Source organism: Macrobrachium rosenbergii, chromosome 51, assembly GCF_040412425.1.
Source record: "Macrobrachium rosenbergii isolate ZJJX-2024 chromosome 51, ASM4041242v1, whole genome shotgun sequence".
Taxonomy (NCBI): Eukaryota; Metazoa; Arthropoda; class Malacostraca; order Decapoda; family Palaemonidae; genus Macrobrachium; species Macrobrachium rosenbergii.
In genome coordinates this window covers 70,515,636-70,532,651 of record NC_089791.1, presented here as the reverse complement: position 1 = coordinate 70,532,651, position 17,016 = coordinate 70,515,636, and the positions used below count along the sequence as shown (strand labels likewise).

Genomic DNA, 17,016 nt, shown 5'->3' with positions numbered 1-17,016 from the left:
ATATATATATATATATATAATATATATATATATATATATACACATATATACAGTACATATATATATACATACATATACATATATATATATATATATATATATATATATATATATATATATATATATATATATATATATATATATATATATATATATATATATATGTAGTCCAACCTTTTAAACTAGCTCCCTTAGGACCAAGCCACTGCCAGACCAGAGAAAATCCTGGATGAGAGAAACCACGCCTAAAAAAACCCTTTTGTAAACAGTCTTGCCAGCTCATTCCAAACATATATAAAATTAAAAAGAAATTTGTATTTTTCCTAACATGCGAACCTAAGCTTTCATATATGGAGTAATCCACACTTAAGGGGAGCGCACACTTATACAGAAATAATGCTCCGATTTTTATGAAATTTTTATATGTTATACATGCATATAAGGTGATGTTCCAGAAAAAATTTGAGTGATCAGATGATTATTTTGGATTTTTTTAAAAAAATAAAAAAATAAATAAAAAATGTTTCTCCTCCTTCATGTTTGGAGCTATTGCAATGTGGCTTCATACACAGGAAGTATATCACAGTAGGAAAAAAATCATGGAAGAGTTTTTCTATTTTTCCTTTTTTTTGGATGGGGGCAAGGGGGGATTTTTCCCCCAAATTTGTATAACTTGATTATCACAGGTTCCTCATCAACCTAAGAAAAAATCTACCCCCCAAAAAATATTCGTCTTTCTTTCCTCTTTCCAATGATATATTTAACTTTAAAATTGGCCTAAAAATAAAAAAGTAGTTAGCGTTTGAAGTGCAATAAAGTGAAAACTGAGAAAAATGACCATAAAGGTCAACAAGTGCTTTTTTTGGCACTCGTGCAAAAAACTCATCTTAGAGCATTATTTTGGTTGATTTCTGGCTCCAGGTCACCCCCCTCCCCCTCTATAAAAAGAGGGTATTGTTCGCTCGAAGCGAGGGTATCATCAAGTACCACCTGACTCATTGTTGCCTGGTTTGAAACTAAGAAACTAAAAGTTTAGTAGCTACCAGGCTGATATTCTTGATCATTCAGTCGTTTTTTTCACTTGTTTGGTCTTTTTGGTCTTTGGAGTTTGATTTTCAAGCCTTTTTGTCTCTCAAATGAAGAACGTCTTTACTTTCACTTGTGCCACACAGATGTGTTAGTAAGTTGAATTTCTCATAGCCAAAGTTGTGTTCAATTTCCTCCATATTTATCACATTCAATTGATGGTGCTGAGATTTTCCATTGCTAATTCGCTTTGCTGGGTCACTACTGTAAACCTACATGATTGGCACTTCATTAAAATATCAGTATCCAATCTATTGGCAGAGATTTCGACCTGAACTTTACCCCTGCAATTTCCTACCTTGCATCTAATACCCGACACTATTTTATCTAACTGAGATCTAGATATAATGAACTTGTCATCATATACTCCCTTTTCATCACCCTTTCACCCTTTATTCATTTCATCAACTGTGAGTGTATTTTTGAAGGTGAAAGTATATAGATTGTATTTAGAGTTAATGGATGTAAAAAAAAAAAAAAAGGGCAAAAAAACACCGCAAATAGCGAAAAAATTGCTCAGGGTAAAAAGTTGTCCACCACCCACTTTCAATGTCTGGGGGCAACTGACTCGGCACCCTGTCTTTTAGACCAGGCATTCACCTAGGAACAAGCCACTGTTGTTGCCAGACACTGCCAGACGTATGAGATAAGGTGATATAAAAATCAAAATAATTAATAAATTATGCGAATAAAGGAAAAAATTACAATAGTCATTAGGAGCCACACGTCAGCCCTACCTCACCGTGTGGGGGGCAGAAGGCCCAAAACCCCATCAATTTTAATATTTCGAAAAAATGCTTTGGTCACGTGATGATAAAGGTGTTGCTCATGTCTTATACGGCCATTTAACAATTTTTTTAAATTTCAAAAATACTCATAAAAAATCGAAAGTGCGCTCCCCTTAACTTACTTGGCTGTTCTCAACTCATCTCTAAAAAACAATATCCTAACATAACATGGGTCAGTTTGTGTGACCTGATGCCAACCCCTTCCATTGTCTGAGACAGCCCATACGCAGCTCTGCTCAGCCTCCAAGGAGTGAGAGATTGAGACTACATGAGGTGGTACAAGGAGGGTGACTTTACCTATATGAAAGCGTAGGTTCATATGTTAGGAAAAATACAAATTTATTTTTAATCTGGTATGTGTTCCGACACATACACAAACCTACGCTTTCACATATGGAGCCTCATCTGGAGGTGCGAGGACAATCTCTCAAGTAACCTTGGAGGAAAGTTACCCCTAATAACCCCCAAGGACTTGCAAGGGTGTAAGCTGTGATGTACTCACTCTTTCTTCATTATGTAGCTGACGACGCCTTCCCCTCCAGATGGAGCTCCCATAGGGCTCTACGCCGTTAAATGACTTGCTGTGTAGCCACCACCAGACCCAAGGTTAGGGCATCTTAGGACTTGTGCTACATCCTTAAGGTAGTAAGAGGTGAATGTCATCTGCCTCTTCCAGACCCTGGCCTGGAAGACCTGCCATACCAAGTGGTTCTTCATAACACTACTGACAGACCAATTCCTATGATGTCGTGAGCCCTGACTCTGGCTGGGGCAGGGTCTTTGTTATCTTCCAAACAGTATGCCCTCCCAATTACCCCTCTAGTCGGAAGAAGATAGTGTTCTTTGATACCACCCTCATCTCTCAGCCCATACTTAAGAACAGTCTACAACAGAATGGTATATGGGAGGACTATATGTTGAAGGTAGGCTCTAAAAGCTTTGACCAGGCATAGCACCATTTCGTCCTGTTCATTACCTATGAAGTCCTTTAGCGAAGGAACAGAGCAAACATCAAACCTTGGGTCATCTGTGGAGGGTTCTGGGTCTTCATCACAAATTCTGGGAGGAAGGTAAAGCCCATCGAAGTCCATCCAAGGGTGAGGGTCATGTTGTATGAGAGGGCATGAAGTTCGCCCACTCTCTTCGTCAACACCAGGCCAACAAAATAACTTGTTCTAGGGTGAAGTCCAAGTGTGAGACCCTTCTGAGCAGTTCACAGTTTGCTTTCCTCAGGAAAGCCAGGACCTTGGTGACACTCCATTCTGGGGGTTTTAATTCTAGAGGAAAGCAACTCTTCTCGAAGTTTCTAACCATTTCCAACTACTCCTATAACACTGACAGGTTCTCCGCTCTGCACTCCTGCCACTCAGGCCACTTGTTCCCCAGACAGCCCTGCCTCCCACCTTGGTCCATTGTGGGAATGGAAACATCCAAACCTCAACTTGTGCCCCCTCTCTTCCCTATCGTTTCACTTCCCATGACGGAGGGACAGGGAGGTCCAGAAGGACTGCCTTCCTTCCTCTTGTGGTTTTCTCTGAGTGGCTGGAAGGCCCCGTTGTCAAAATCAGGGGGGAAATGACTGTCTCGAGGGCAGTGTGGGCCCACTCTGGGCCACCCTGTCGATCAACTGCCTCTTGAAGCCAACTTGAGCGAAGCTGCCGAGAGGAAGTTCTTCGCAACTTCTCTCTTCCAGGTTACTGCCTGGCTCAGTAACTCTGGAAGGGAAGTACACGGACACATCCTTGAGGGGACCATTCCTTGGGCCAAGCCAACTATCGGCTGAGATGTACCTCTGAGCCAATGACAAGAGGGACTCCCTCATTTTGATTGGCCATGTAAGACAGAACCTTCCCTGTTGGAGCCATGTACACCTTCATGGCATGCCATTTTTCAGATGGTATGACCACCTTCATATCTTTCATCCACACTGCCTGGCACCTGCCAAGCCAAAAGATGGTCCTGCACACTGTTACCAACATTACTTTGTGTTCATCATTTCCCAATTGGTGAATCTGGAGCTAATGACTATCCAACAGTACGTTGCCTGAAAGTTGGCAGATGGCTACATTCACACTTCTGGGAAGAGAGCTGGCCTCTTCCTGGACACAGTAATTGGCTTGGCAGGGAAAAAGGTGGGGGCAGCAATTTTTGGGACCTGGCAGAGGCTAGGGAGCCTTGCTCCCCTGCTACTAGGCTGTCCAACTCCTTTATACTTGCTACCAACGGAGACCAAGGTAGTCAGATGGTTTGTTTTGCCTCTGGGATGCTATCTGACATATGCTCCATGTACAAGTTGGGTTAGTTTTTGGGCGCCCCATTCTCTGGTTCTGGTAGGCCCTATGCTCTACGGATCTTGAGGATAAAGTCCAAGAAGCTACTTTCCTTATCTGGCAAATTCAGAAGGGGGGACTCCATTCCTCTGAGTATGTGGCATTTACCTGATTTGATAGCCTCGATATCTCCTGGTCTCCGTTCTGTTCCACTGGGTGGATGTCCGGTCCCTGACGTCACAGAGGGGGCTGAGTCAGGTATAGCGCCATACCCACTGTCCCATCCTGGTGATCAATCTCTGGGACCATTATGGGAAGCACGGGAACCTACTCCGCTTGGCCGCCTTCAGGGCAGTGCTGTTCCTGAGACATGTCTCCTGACCCAGAGAGGGGACATTTTCCTGACTTCCCTTTAGTTCTCCGTATCGGTGCTTGGTGTTGGGAAGGGTAACGCTCTGCTCTGCCCTGCTCTTGCCTCAAGGGGGTAAACTTTTGTGACATGCTCCTAGAAAGCAATCAGGAAGTCCTGCTAGACAGGTACTGTGAAGAACAGCTCACTGACAACTGGCGCGAACTGACCAAAACACTTTGTTTACAAAAATCATGATGTTTATTGGGTCAGCTTCTGGTTTTTTGTTTGGGGTCCAATGCAAAATTTACTCCAACATTTCACATTGAAATCCAAATACATCGAATTCTGATATAGTCAAGGACTGGGGCTCTACTGATAAATAAATAAACAATTATATATGTGTGTGTGTGATAAATAAATAAACAATATATATATATATATACAGTATATATATATATATATATGTATGTATATATATATATATATATATATATATATATATATATATATATATATATATATATATATATATATATATATGTATGTATATATATATATATATATATATATATATATATATATATATATATATATATATATATATACACACACACACACATATAAGGATTTTAACAAATTATTTTCCTGCAGTTGACATGAAGCTCACATTTAAGAACCCAAGAACTATTGGCAGTATGTTTTGTCACAAAGAAAAACTCCCCCCCTTTAACACAGTCTGGTGTTGTTTATTTATTTACTTGCTGTCAATGCCATTGTCAGACATACGTGGGAAACACGCTGACTGCTTAAAGTCAGATGTGACACACATTGGCTTCAGCTTTCGCACTGGGTGCAAGTTGTCCAATCCTGAAACATTAAATATTAGAAATCATAGAAAACTATGCAAAAGTAAAATAAACTATAGTGATTTTGAGATTATTCTAACCAGCCAACACAAACAACCCCTCCCTATTCTTGAATCATTAGCGATCAAGAAGCTTATTAACCCTTTGAACAATTATTCCTTGTCCACGGCCCTCTATATAGCCTAAACCACACCCTACCTTATGTTTACTGTTTTTCCATACAGCAACTGAACTTCAAAGAATATGGTCTGTTAGTCAAGATATTCTAGTTCTTTCTCTTTTTTAAAAATTTTATTTTAGGTTTACCTTTTGTATTGATGTTTTACTTTATCATAATTTATTTGTACATACATACTAACATTTCCTGCTGTATTTGTATATTTTACTTTGTATTTCTAGCCTTGAGGATGAGACAAGGATCTCAAAATGTAGGCTGTGATGAATAAAGGAAAACCACGTACCAAGCTGTCAGCTTTAGTGCCTTCTTGATATTTTACTGAGGAATAGCCTCGCTCTCACACCAATATATGGTATATATAAAGTGTGTGTATATATATATATGGGGGATGCGTACCACACCCCGCCGTGAATAGCTAAAATCTGCGAATACTCAAAATCCCTCTAAAAAACACTTAGAACTGCCCATTTTGATAGCTTAAACTAAGAAAAAACCTGTAAAAGTGCTTATACCTCAGTTTTAATAGTTTTATCACAAAAAGTGCATTTATTCATGAAAATTATATGAAAATACAGTATTAATGAATATTTCTCAGTGAAAAATACCACGAATGGACGAATTTTCTGCGAAAAATAGCTAGACATGTTCCACAGAGAAACCAGTGAATGTGTGAGTCCGCGAACCATGTATGTATGTATGTATGTATGTATGTATGTATGTATGTATGTATGTATGTGTGTGTATATATATATATATATATATATATATATATATATATATATATATATATATATATATATATATATATATATATATATATATATATAATACAGGTAGTGCTTGAGTTACAATAATTCAATTTTGCGATGGAGTTAGCAATTAATACTCATATGACAATAATTAGAAAATATTTTTAAATTTCGCGCAGGCACAGGCAGCAGCGTACAATCAGGCAGCGAGAGAGACCAACTTCTTTTCCTCCATCTCTTTATTCCATCTTCTAGTTAAAAAAGTAAAAAATGATAAAAGTATTGTTAGTAATGTTATACTCTTGCGTAAATGCATACAGCCATAAACAACTGAACAAGAAACTGTTGTTTTGCTTATCACCGAATCGGGTAACAACAACTGTTTTGCTTATATTTCAACCATCATATGATTAAACAACTACCGTAGTTATGTTACAAATGACATTAAGTACAATAGGACCGGTATATTTTTACATTGTACCCTTATTCGCTTTGGAGAACAGATCGGCAAGGAAATGTACTGCTAAATTTAAGCTGGAAGTTGTAGCTGAAACTGAGAAAACAGTGTTCAAGCTGCTATTAACTATAAATTATCGTGCATCGGCAACATGGATGAAACTCGACCATAAATAAAATTGGAGAGAAAGTATTTTAATCAAAACTACTGGGCATGAAAGAACACATATTACCGTTGTTTCATGCCAATATAAGATAAATACGTAAAGCTTGTATTATGATGAAATCAAGAGAAACTAGCGAACAGAATCTTGATTTTTTTTTTACACAAAACAAACATGGTCCCAAATGGCTAGCTGCCAACGTCATCTATTAACGAAAAAAATAGCTAAATTAATTTCACAACGAGACGTATTTAATTTATATTTGACTTAAAAACACTTCGTATAACAAAAAATACCCTTGTCCCATATAAACAAAGTACCATGAGATTCATTTACACTAAACAGAAGCAAGAAAAGCGCTCTGAACTGAATTAGAAGTGGCAACATAAACTTACCACATACTGTAATCGACTTCCAAACCAAAACATTGATCGCAATTTACAATACAAAAGCAATACGAGAATATACACAATATTATTGGATACAGTGTAGTAAAGCATAACTTTTTAAAAGATCCTTGGAAAAGATGCACATTCGGTATGTTGATCTTCCTAACATATGAACCTACGTTTTCACATATGGAGTAACCCGAGCTTACCTATCTTTGGCTGTTATTTTGAATTATCTTTTAAAAAAAAATCCTAATGATATATCAGGGCCACGTGGTGTGACCTAGGTTGACCTATCTTCCATTGTGTGAGACAGCCCATCCACAGCTACACTCATCCTCCTGGGAGGAGTGAGAGATCGAAACTACATGGGGTGGTGCAAGGAGGGTAACTTAACCTATATGAAAACTTAGGTTCATATGTTGGAAAAATACAAATTTCTTTTTAATTTGGTATTTGTTCCAACATGCATACAAACCTATGCTTTCATATATGGAGCCTCACCCAAAGGAGGGAGGGCAATCTCTTAGGCTAACATGTGTGGGTGTTCCTCTTGATACCCTAAGGGCAGCAAGAGCTGTATGCTGTGTACTGTACTCACCCCCATTCCTCATGATGGTGCTGGTGATGTCTTCCCCTCCCAGTGGAGCTCCCATAGAACTCTACATTGTTATATGACCTGCTGTGCAACAACTACCAGGCCCAAGGTGAAGATATCTAAGGCCTAGTGTGCAATATCCTTGAGGTAAAAAAAGGTGAATGCTGTCTTCCTTTTCCTGACCCAAGCCTGGAGGACCTGACCAACTGAGTGGTCTTCCTCAAACGCCACCAAGTCCTATTCGTCTGATGCTGTAAGCCATGACACTGGTTGGGCCCGGATCTTTGCTACGGTCCAATTGGTATGCCCTCACATTCACCTCTTTAACCCACAAGAGGATAATGTTCCTTGAAATCTCTCGCTTCTCCCAACCTGTACCTGAGAGAAGTCTCCGACAGGCTGGTCTGTGGGGGGCTGTATGTTTAAGGTAGGCTTTCAGGGCCCTGATTGGGCTTAGCAAAATTTCATCCTTTTCATTCCCTATGAAGTCCTTTAATGAGGGGACAAAATGTATCGGATCTTGGGTTGTGTGTGGAAGGGTTCTGGGTCTTCACCACGGGCTTAGCAAAATTTCATCCTTTTCATTCCCTATGAAGTCCTTTAATGAGGGGACAAAATGTATCGGATCTTGGGTTGTGTGTGGAAGGGTTCTGGGTCTTCACCACGAACTCTGCGAGGAAGGTGAAGCCCATCGATGTCCATCCATGGATGTGGGTAACGGCATATGAGAGGGCATAAGGTTACTACACCCTCTTCGTTGACACCAATGCCAACAGGAAAATGACTTTCAGGGTCAAGTCCCAGTCCGATGCCCTTCTGATCAGTTCAATGGACAGTTTCCTCAGGTAAGCCAGGACCTTGGTGACACTCCATTCCAAGCATTTCAATTCCCAAGGGGAACCACTCTTTTCAAAGTTTCTGTTCATGTCTGACCACTTCCATGACTTCAAAGGTCTCTGCCCCCAGGTTTGAATACTCAAGCAAGGTTGGCCCTATAACCTTTAATTGCAGACAAGGAAAGGTGGTCCCAAAGCAGGAAGACAAGGAATTCCGGCACATCCCTCAAGACGTTTTGAGGGGATGGAGATCCCTTCCACTGCACCAATGAAGGAACACTCCTTCATGATACTTGCTACCAGCAGGACCAAGGAAGGCAAACTGTTTATTTGGTTTCTGGGAGACTGCCAGACAAATGCCTCAGGTATGAGAGGCTGGGGTAATCCTCAGGTGTCAAGTTGTCCAGTTCCACTAAATCTAACTTCCTGCAAACCTTAAGGACGAAGTCCATTTTAAAATACAACACATTAAGGTTAGAATATATCAGAAGATCTGTAAAAAACTCATCTCGTCTGGAAGTTCCAGGAGGAAGGACTCTATACCTCCCTCCAGGCTTGCTGCACCTAACGGAGTAGTGGGTCCTGGTCTCTGTCCCGTTCTGCCGGCTGGTTGTCCAGTAATGGCCAACGTGGGGAGGCTAAGATGTATCTGGACCCACCCACGCTGTCCCTTCCTGGTGATTGGTGCCTGGGACAATAGTGAGAAGCGTGGGATCCCAGCTCTACTGCAACCGCCCTTGGAGTCGAGCCGTCCCCAGGGTCTGACTCTGTTGAGCGGGACCTCTGTCTTTCCCGGCAATGTGAACGTCAGTTCCTCTCTTCCAACCTCTGGTAAGCGATCAGCTGGGAAGGGCTGCAGGGTGACTCCAGCCTGCCCCTTTCCCCTATCCCCACTCGACTTCCCCAACTCTGTCTCGCCACTGTCCTATACCTCTTCCCTGAGGAACTGCAAAAAATTTACAAAATGTGCTCAGATTTCTTCTTGCCCACAGACTTAGCAGGAGGAACAAGTCATAGGAAATGGAGGAGTTTGCGGCAGCACTGACTATGAGGAAGGAGGAAGGAATGGAGATGGTTCTCTGAAGATAGGTAAGTGAGGATTAGTCCATATATGAAAGCGTTGGTTCGTATACGTGTCGGAACAAATATATACACACACACACACACATTATATATATATATATATATATATACACACACACACAGTACATAAGACAAATCCCTATTCACATGGAACAGGCCTTCAAGGGCCTTTGTCTTGAAGTTTAAGCTCCCAGAGAATGCGGAGTTTATTTGAAAGAAGTTACAGAAGATAATAATTAATACAAGTGGTCAATTAATAGAAAAAAGATAAATCTTTAAATTGTCAAACAAATTAAAATATAAATAAATTATCTAATTCAAGGTGAACTGTTAGATTCGTAATGAGATGCATCTTTGTACTTTTGAATATCTAATTGCACAACATCCTCAGGGAGACTGTTCTACGTTCATGCACTGTGATGAATAAAGGACCTCTGGAACTGAGAAGTTCAACAGTGAGGAACATTACCATATATTGGTGCTGCTCTTCAGTAAATATGGTCACTCTTGGCATGGAAAGAAGATCAGCAATTAATTGTGATAGTGAAAGTTTACAAACAATAGACCATCCACTGATGGCCTAAGTCATAACTGCTGATGTTAAGAAACAGAAACCTACCAACATGAACCACTCTCTCTAAAAACAGTTAAATATCTGACAGATGCAGACATCCACACCGGAGAACAGTACTGTACTCTAGGAAAGGAAGCACATATGACCTAAAACAGGCTGCATTGATGTTTCTCAAAAGTAAGATGCGAGTCAAAGTTACATCAAGTATAGTTAAAGCTTCAGACTTATTCAGCAGTCTCATCCACCTAAAGGGAAGGATGGGGTGGAAATCTGTACGAGACCTATTAATTAATAGCATTTTTGTTTTACTGGAGTTCACCCTCCTACTCCACCAACTACCCATTGACTAATCCGGTCCACGTCATGACAAACTAAAGGCAACTTCATTTCTCGTAAGTGGAGTCTTTCCTACACCCACAAGTGTTGCATCACTGGCATACTGAACAATCTTTTTTCCACAACCACCACCATATTATCACATGTATAAACTAAAAATAACATGGGATGAAGAACACTACTTAGTGGAACATCAAACACGACAGGTTTGGTTTGCTAAAGTTCTCATTAACAGCAAATTGCTGCTGCCTAACTGTAAGGAGATCAAGTAATCCTAAAACACACCCACCCACTCCCAGAATCTGAAGTTTAAAAATATGTGCCTTATGATTTACTTATGATTTACTAAATTGAAAGCAGCACTAATAAAATTACTCAACAATTTAAACCCTTATCAAGGTTCTGTTGCAAATGGCATGTCAAATCTAAAAATGCATCACAGGTACCTAACTGCTTCCCTTATGCATGCTGACTATTAGCTGCTGACAATCCTAAGGATTCCACAAACTTGTAAAGTGGTTTGAAAATGTGTTATTCTACAAGTTTGGAGAGCACAGGGTGGATAGAAATTGGCCTGTAGCTATTGCAGTCTGCAGATATGCCACTCTATGGAACAGACACTGTATTACTAAGCTTGCGCTAATCAGCAAACCTGTTTACAAAACTTTGGGAAGAATTCATCAGGATCTTTTCTACCTCAGCTATTAAGCTTACTGCTAAGCTTTAAAAGCTTGCTGAAGCAGTTCAGGCTTTTCCTTAGGGCCAGTAACCAATCTACCATCATCTATTAGTAGTTGTGGCATGGAAGACGAGGCTGACCCAAAGACTCTTGATGCCAACTTGGTCCACCACAAATAAGGCTGAGTAATTTCTTTGAGCTTCCTCTTTCAGGAATAACTGTAATTTCTCCCAGCTATATGGTAAATCCTATTCACTGCATGACAAGATTCAACATAAATGGCTGTTTTCATATGAATGATTTTGCTTCCTTGTACTGAATCTGGCCTACTTGTCATGGTAAGTTAGGATACAAGTAGCATCAAACTATGGCCAGTCATCTGTCCTGACCTTGATGACCTTTCTGGGGACATGCCTTACTACAATAGCCATCAGCATTTCATTCAACTTCCTCATGGGATTTGGATCAAAATAAACAAATAAGTAAATATATATACAGTCAACCCTCGGTTTTTTGGGGGGATGGAATAGCTAAAATAAATACTTGGCATCCCCCCTCAAATAAAACAGGCTATTTAAATAGTTAAAAACCAGACCCCCCTCTAAACACATTTCTTATTTTAAAGTCATCTAAACTATCACAATATCTTAAACTATCATCCAAAACACTTTAATATCATTTCAAAGTCATCTTACAATACTGTATTACCAAAAATGTGTGGCTTACAGCTGTGTGTGAAAACTATTCAAGTTACCCCATTTTCAAGTACAGTAAACGGTCCTGTATTCGCGTTCTCACTCAGTTCCTCGCTGGGTGAGCGGGTTCCGTTCTCAACTACCACTCTGTTGGTCGTGAGTTCGAATCTCCGACCAGCCAGTGAAGAACAAGAGGAATTTGTTGCTAGGTAACCAATTGGTTCTTAGCCGTGTAAAAATAAATCTAATCCTTCAGGCCAGCCCTAGGAGAGCTGTTAATCAGCTCAGTGGTCTGGTTAAACTAAGATATACTTAACTTTTAACTTAACGATTCACGGACTCACCTACTTGTGGATTTCTCTGTGGAACGTATATACACATTATTCACGGAAAATTCGCCCATTCGCGGTATTTTTCAGTGAGAAATATTCACTAATGACTGTATTTTCATATAATTTTCATGACTAAATGCATTTTTTGTAATAAAACTATATACTCAGGTACAGGCAGTCCCCGGTTTACGACGGGTCCGGCTTACGACATTCCGAGGTTACGACGCTTTTCAAATATATTCATCAGAAATTATTTCCCGGTTTACGACGCATGTTTCTCAAACACAAACTGCAGGCAAAAAACTCGCAACTAAAGCTAATGCTTTAACTGGTTGCCATTTTTAGAAGTGGAATTAATCAATCAAGGCTCTAGTGGAGTATGGCACTAAATTTGAAGAGGTCACAAATATGGCCTTAAGAGTCTAATGGCAAAGCACAATCATGGCCACAAGAAGAGGTTTAAAACTACAGATACCATGGTACTGTACTCAAAGAGATACTAACTGTCACACAAATTACAATAACACATGCACACACCTACTTAATATCAAATCCAGTGCCTACTTGATAAAACTATATTCTTATCTTTAGAGCAATAATGTGTAAACTGAAGAACTCACATCTTCTGGACACAGTTCATAGGCTCTTTCTAGGGTAGATCTTGCACTTGGAGAGCGCTCCAAGAAGTAGCCATTGCTTGTTTCATTACTCTGTGCAGGAGGAGACCAGTTATTAAAACCATACTGCTGATTTGCTGCTGCGTATGGTCGGCGATCCAATTCATCGTTGAGCCAATCAACAGCCCAAGTCCACTTGCGCTACAAAGAAAATAAATGAACTGCTTAAAAGTCTTTCCTTATTAGCCATGTACAAAATATTTTTTGACAATACTGTAAACCAACAGATACTGAGAGTCGAAAGCTGGTTCCGCGTTACATTACAATTTAGAAAAGTACGACAACCAATTTACTTAAAATTTACTCTTGAGCTTTTATGAAAACCACATTCTATATAAGTAATCCTCCAAATTTATGGACTAACAGAGCCAAGGGCCTGTCGGATAATGTCGACATCCAGATAAAGGAGTGTAAAAAAAATCTATGGGTGTGCCAGGCAATTTCCCACCCTTCCTCACCTAATATTGTCAATACTGTACTGCATAGTGGTAAACACTTAATAATCTTAAAAACAAAAACCATCACACTTTAAACTGAAAACTTTATGCATCAAGGTAATTATCTATCCTATTTTCACATATTTTTAACAAAATAAACTTCATAAATACACTTGAAAACAAAAATTCAACAACACTTCTTTTTCTCTGGTATGTGACACTCAGTTCAGTAGACCACACCTTTTTCATTTGCAGCCCTAATCAATATGTATGCTCATAAACAACAACCATTACACCTTAAACTTAATACTTTAGGCAAAAAGCAATTATCAACCTTATTTTCCCTTATTTATAACAAAATAAACTCCATAAATTACACTTAAAAACAAAAAGCAACCCCCTTATTTTCTCTAGTATATGACACTTAGTTCGCTAGGCTGCAGGTTTTTCATTTACTGTAAAATACACTGTATTGTTCACAAAAAAGTTGACCCCTTTTTTCCCCTTACATGCAACACGATATGATAATTTACACAATTTTATCACAGTAATTCTAACAACACTATAAAAATAATTTTTACTCTCTCACTCACCTGTGTACACTGCCTTTCTTGCTTATCATGGCCAGACATTTTAAAATTTAGGCTTTCATGTAAATATGCCCCATTGTTCAATCTCTCTCTCTCTCTTTACTGTACCTCAGTACTGTACATATCCTTTAATAAAATATGAATGACAGTATCAAAAACACTAAAACACAAAACCAAACAGGCTCCAGGAAGTTCACTGATGGCATGGAATGAGTGAGTGCATAGGTACCTACCCTACGCACGACTGCATTCATCTTTTGGTTTGTACAAAATAAAAAATGAGAAAATACAGTAAAAATATAGTGTAAACGAGAATACTGTAGCATAAAATATAAATAAAATAGTGAAGGAGTGTGTGTGTTACTGTACTACACTTTGATGTAAATACACCTCGGTTATTGTTCTCTCTCACTCTCTACCGTATCTCAGTACTGTACATACCCTTTAATAAAATATGAATTACTGTATCATAAACATAAAAACATGAAACTAAGCAAGCTCCAGGAAGTTCACTGATGCCATGACAACACATACGTACGTGTTGACATTTTTTTTGCTTTGCTTGATTTACTGTACCGTATTTCATTACAAATTCAGTTGACTCACACATCATTACAGTACACAAGGGTATATTTTATCACTTGATATTTCATCTCTAATCACCACAGAAATATTTAAAAAACAAATTTCATATGTAAGCAAGACAACAAACAAATGGGCTGTAGCAATTTCACTGATGCCATGGAATGAGTGTGTGCATACTGTACATACCTACATGTTGCAATTTCTTTGCTTTGCTTGATTTACTGTACCATATTTCATTACAAGTTTAGTTGACTCTAAGTATGATTATCACGATCATCATAACAGTACACAAGAGAATATCTTATTACTGTTGATAGTGTTATCTCTAATCACCATAAAATACTTAAAATGCAAATTTCATATGTAGGAAAGACAAAACCACAGGTTGTAGTTTGTTCACTGACGCCATCAAATGAGTGTGCGCATACATACACACCCTACACACACCAATGTGTTCATCTTTTGGTTTGAAAAAATAAAAAATGAGAAAATATGGTGAAAACATAAACGAAAATACTTTAGAGTAAAATATAAATAAAAAAGTAAAGGAGTGTGTGTGTTAATGTACTTAGGTTCTGATGTAAACACACGCCAGTTAATGTTCTCTTGTATTTAGCTATTGTGTGTGTGTGTGTGTGTGCTTCTAGCTAAATTCCTTTTCTGCTTCTAGCTAAATTCCTTTTCTCACTACATGTTTACAATCCCTTAAGCCGTTTCTGGTCCCACATAACGTGAAATTTCATGTTTACTGTATATACAGTACTCTCGTATCGTGTGACTTTCCAAAATAATTCTTAATCAAATTTTAGGAGTACGCATCACCCAAGGTGACCAGAGCTACAAAATGTGTGTGAACATTTGGTGCTCGTTAGGCTGTCAACTGTTACACCGATAGTAGCCATTTACAACAGTCAAAGTTTACAAGTGTTTAAAGTAAGGTTAATTTAAATAAAACTGGTGTTTTACTTAATGTATTCAGATATATTGTATCTATTACACCTTTTGCATTCTTATGATGTTCACATTCTCAAAAACATCAGCTGATTGTGTTTCATATACATCATCATTGCCATTATATTTATAATTGTAGTAAATTTTAAAATCAAGTAAAGTTGTGATTTTGTTAGTACCAGACATTCCTTCCACTTATTCCAAAACATTTTGCACCTCATTTTTTTCTACCCGGGCCTTAAATTCAGTGCTATACTATCTTAAGACCTTCTCAGTTGCTTGAAAGATTAATAAAAATCGCTCTATATTTTTTGTAATGGAAGTCACCACTGAAACAGGCTTATTTTTAATAAGTCACTGTGACACAACTTTAAAAACATACGATAGTTACAGTAACTAACATCAGCAAACTGCTGTTCTCAATTCGGTCATGTCAGTGCTTGCTGCTGTTTATGACAGTTTTGCGTGGCATGGTAAGTGGTTTTTAATTATAATAAACAGTAATTAATCATTAGACTGGCCATAAGTTTGATAAACCTGGCTAAAAATGACGATTTGCATCTAGTCTACTGAGTGTTTGCTTTTAGGCCTATTAATTAGTCAAACGCTAACTTGCATGAAATTTGAAATTGCGCTAGCCGAAATTAGTCCCAGATTAGTTTTGGAACTGGATTAACGATTGCTGGATTAGTGATGGCCGACCTGTACAGTACTGTATATCCTTCTAAGCATCCACAACCACCAAACTTCCCAGCATTATTCTTAGTCATGTCCAGAACACCCAGGGAAATTGGAAGTTGAGTCCTTAATAAGAGTTAATGAACTGGGGTCATTTGTACAGTATATCATCCAGCTATTTTGGTGGTTTTCATTAAAAAAAAAAAAAAAAAAGGTATCTTTTTTATGCCTCTTCTTTCTTCCTGCCCTATATTATGCACTAGGAAAATATTGTCATCTGCATTGTAATCAAGAATGGCAAGGAGGCAAGAGTTACCTTAAATTTCAATTTGTGTACATTCAGAACCTAAAAAGGTCAAAGAAAAGAAAGTTAGTACATGAATGTTGAAAGTTTCAGGACTAGAAGAAAACAATTTTTTTGTGTGGAATGGAATGAAAAACCTGAGCATCTCATTTGTTCAGATACAATTTCTGTCAGGAAAAAAATATAATCTGAAAAGACGTTACAGTACCAAACATTCCAAAGAAAAAAATATAATCTGAAAAGACATTACAGTACCAAACATTCCTACTATGCCAATTTTGTGTATCAGCCAAGGAAAGAAAGTTATCAAGTAGAGGAAAGCATTGATATGGCAGTAAAAAGTTTTTGTAAAGAAACAGAACC

General features: G+C 38.5%; 1 protein-coding gene across 1 annotated transcript in view; it reads right to left on the bottom strand.

Annotated features, from left to right (window-relative positions):
- Positions 1–17,016, bottom strand: part of LOC136833478 (ubiquitin carboxyl-terminal hydrolase 9X-like) — a 525,953-nt gene that overhangs the window by 39,901 nt on the left and 469,036 nt on the right. The window contains 1 exon segment of the mRNA XM_067095694.1: positions 13,052–13,249. Within this exon segment, the coding sequence (XP_066951795.1) occupies positions 13,052–13,249 (198 nt within the window).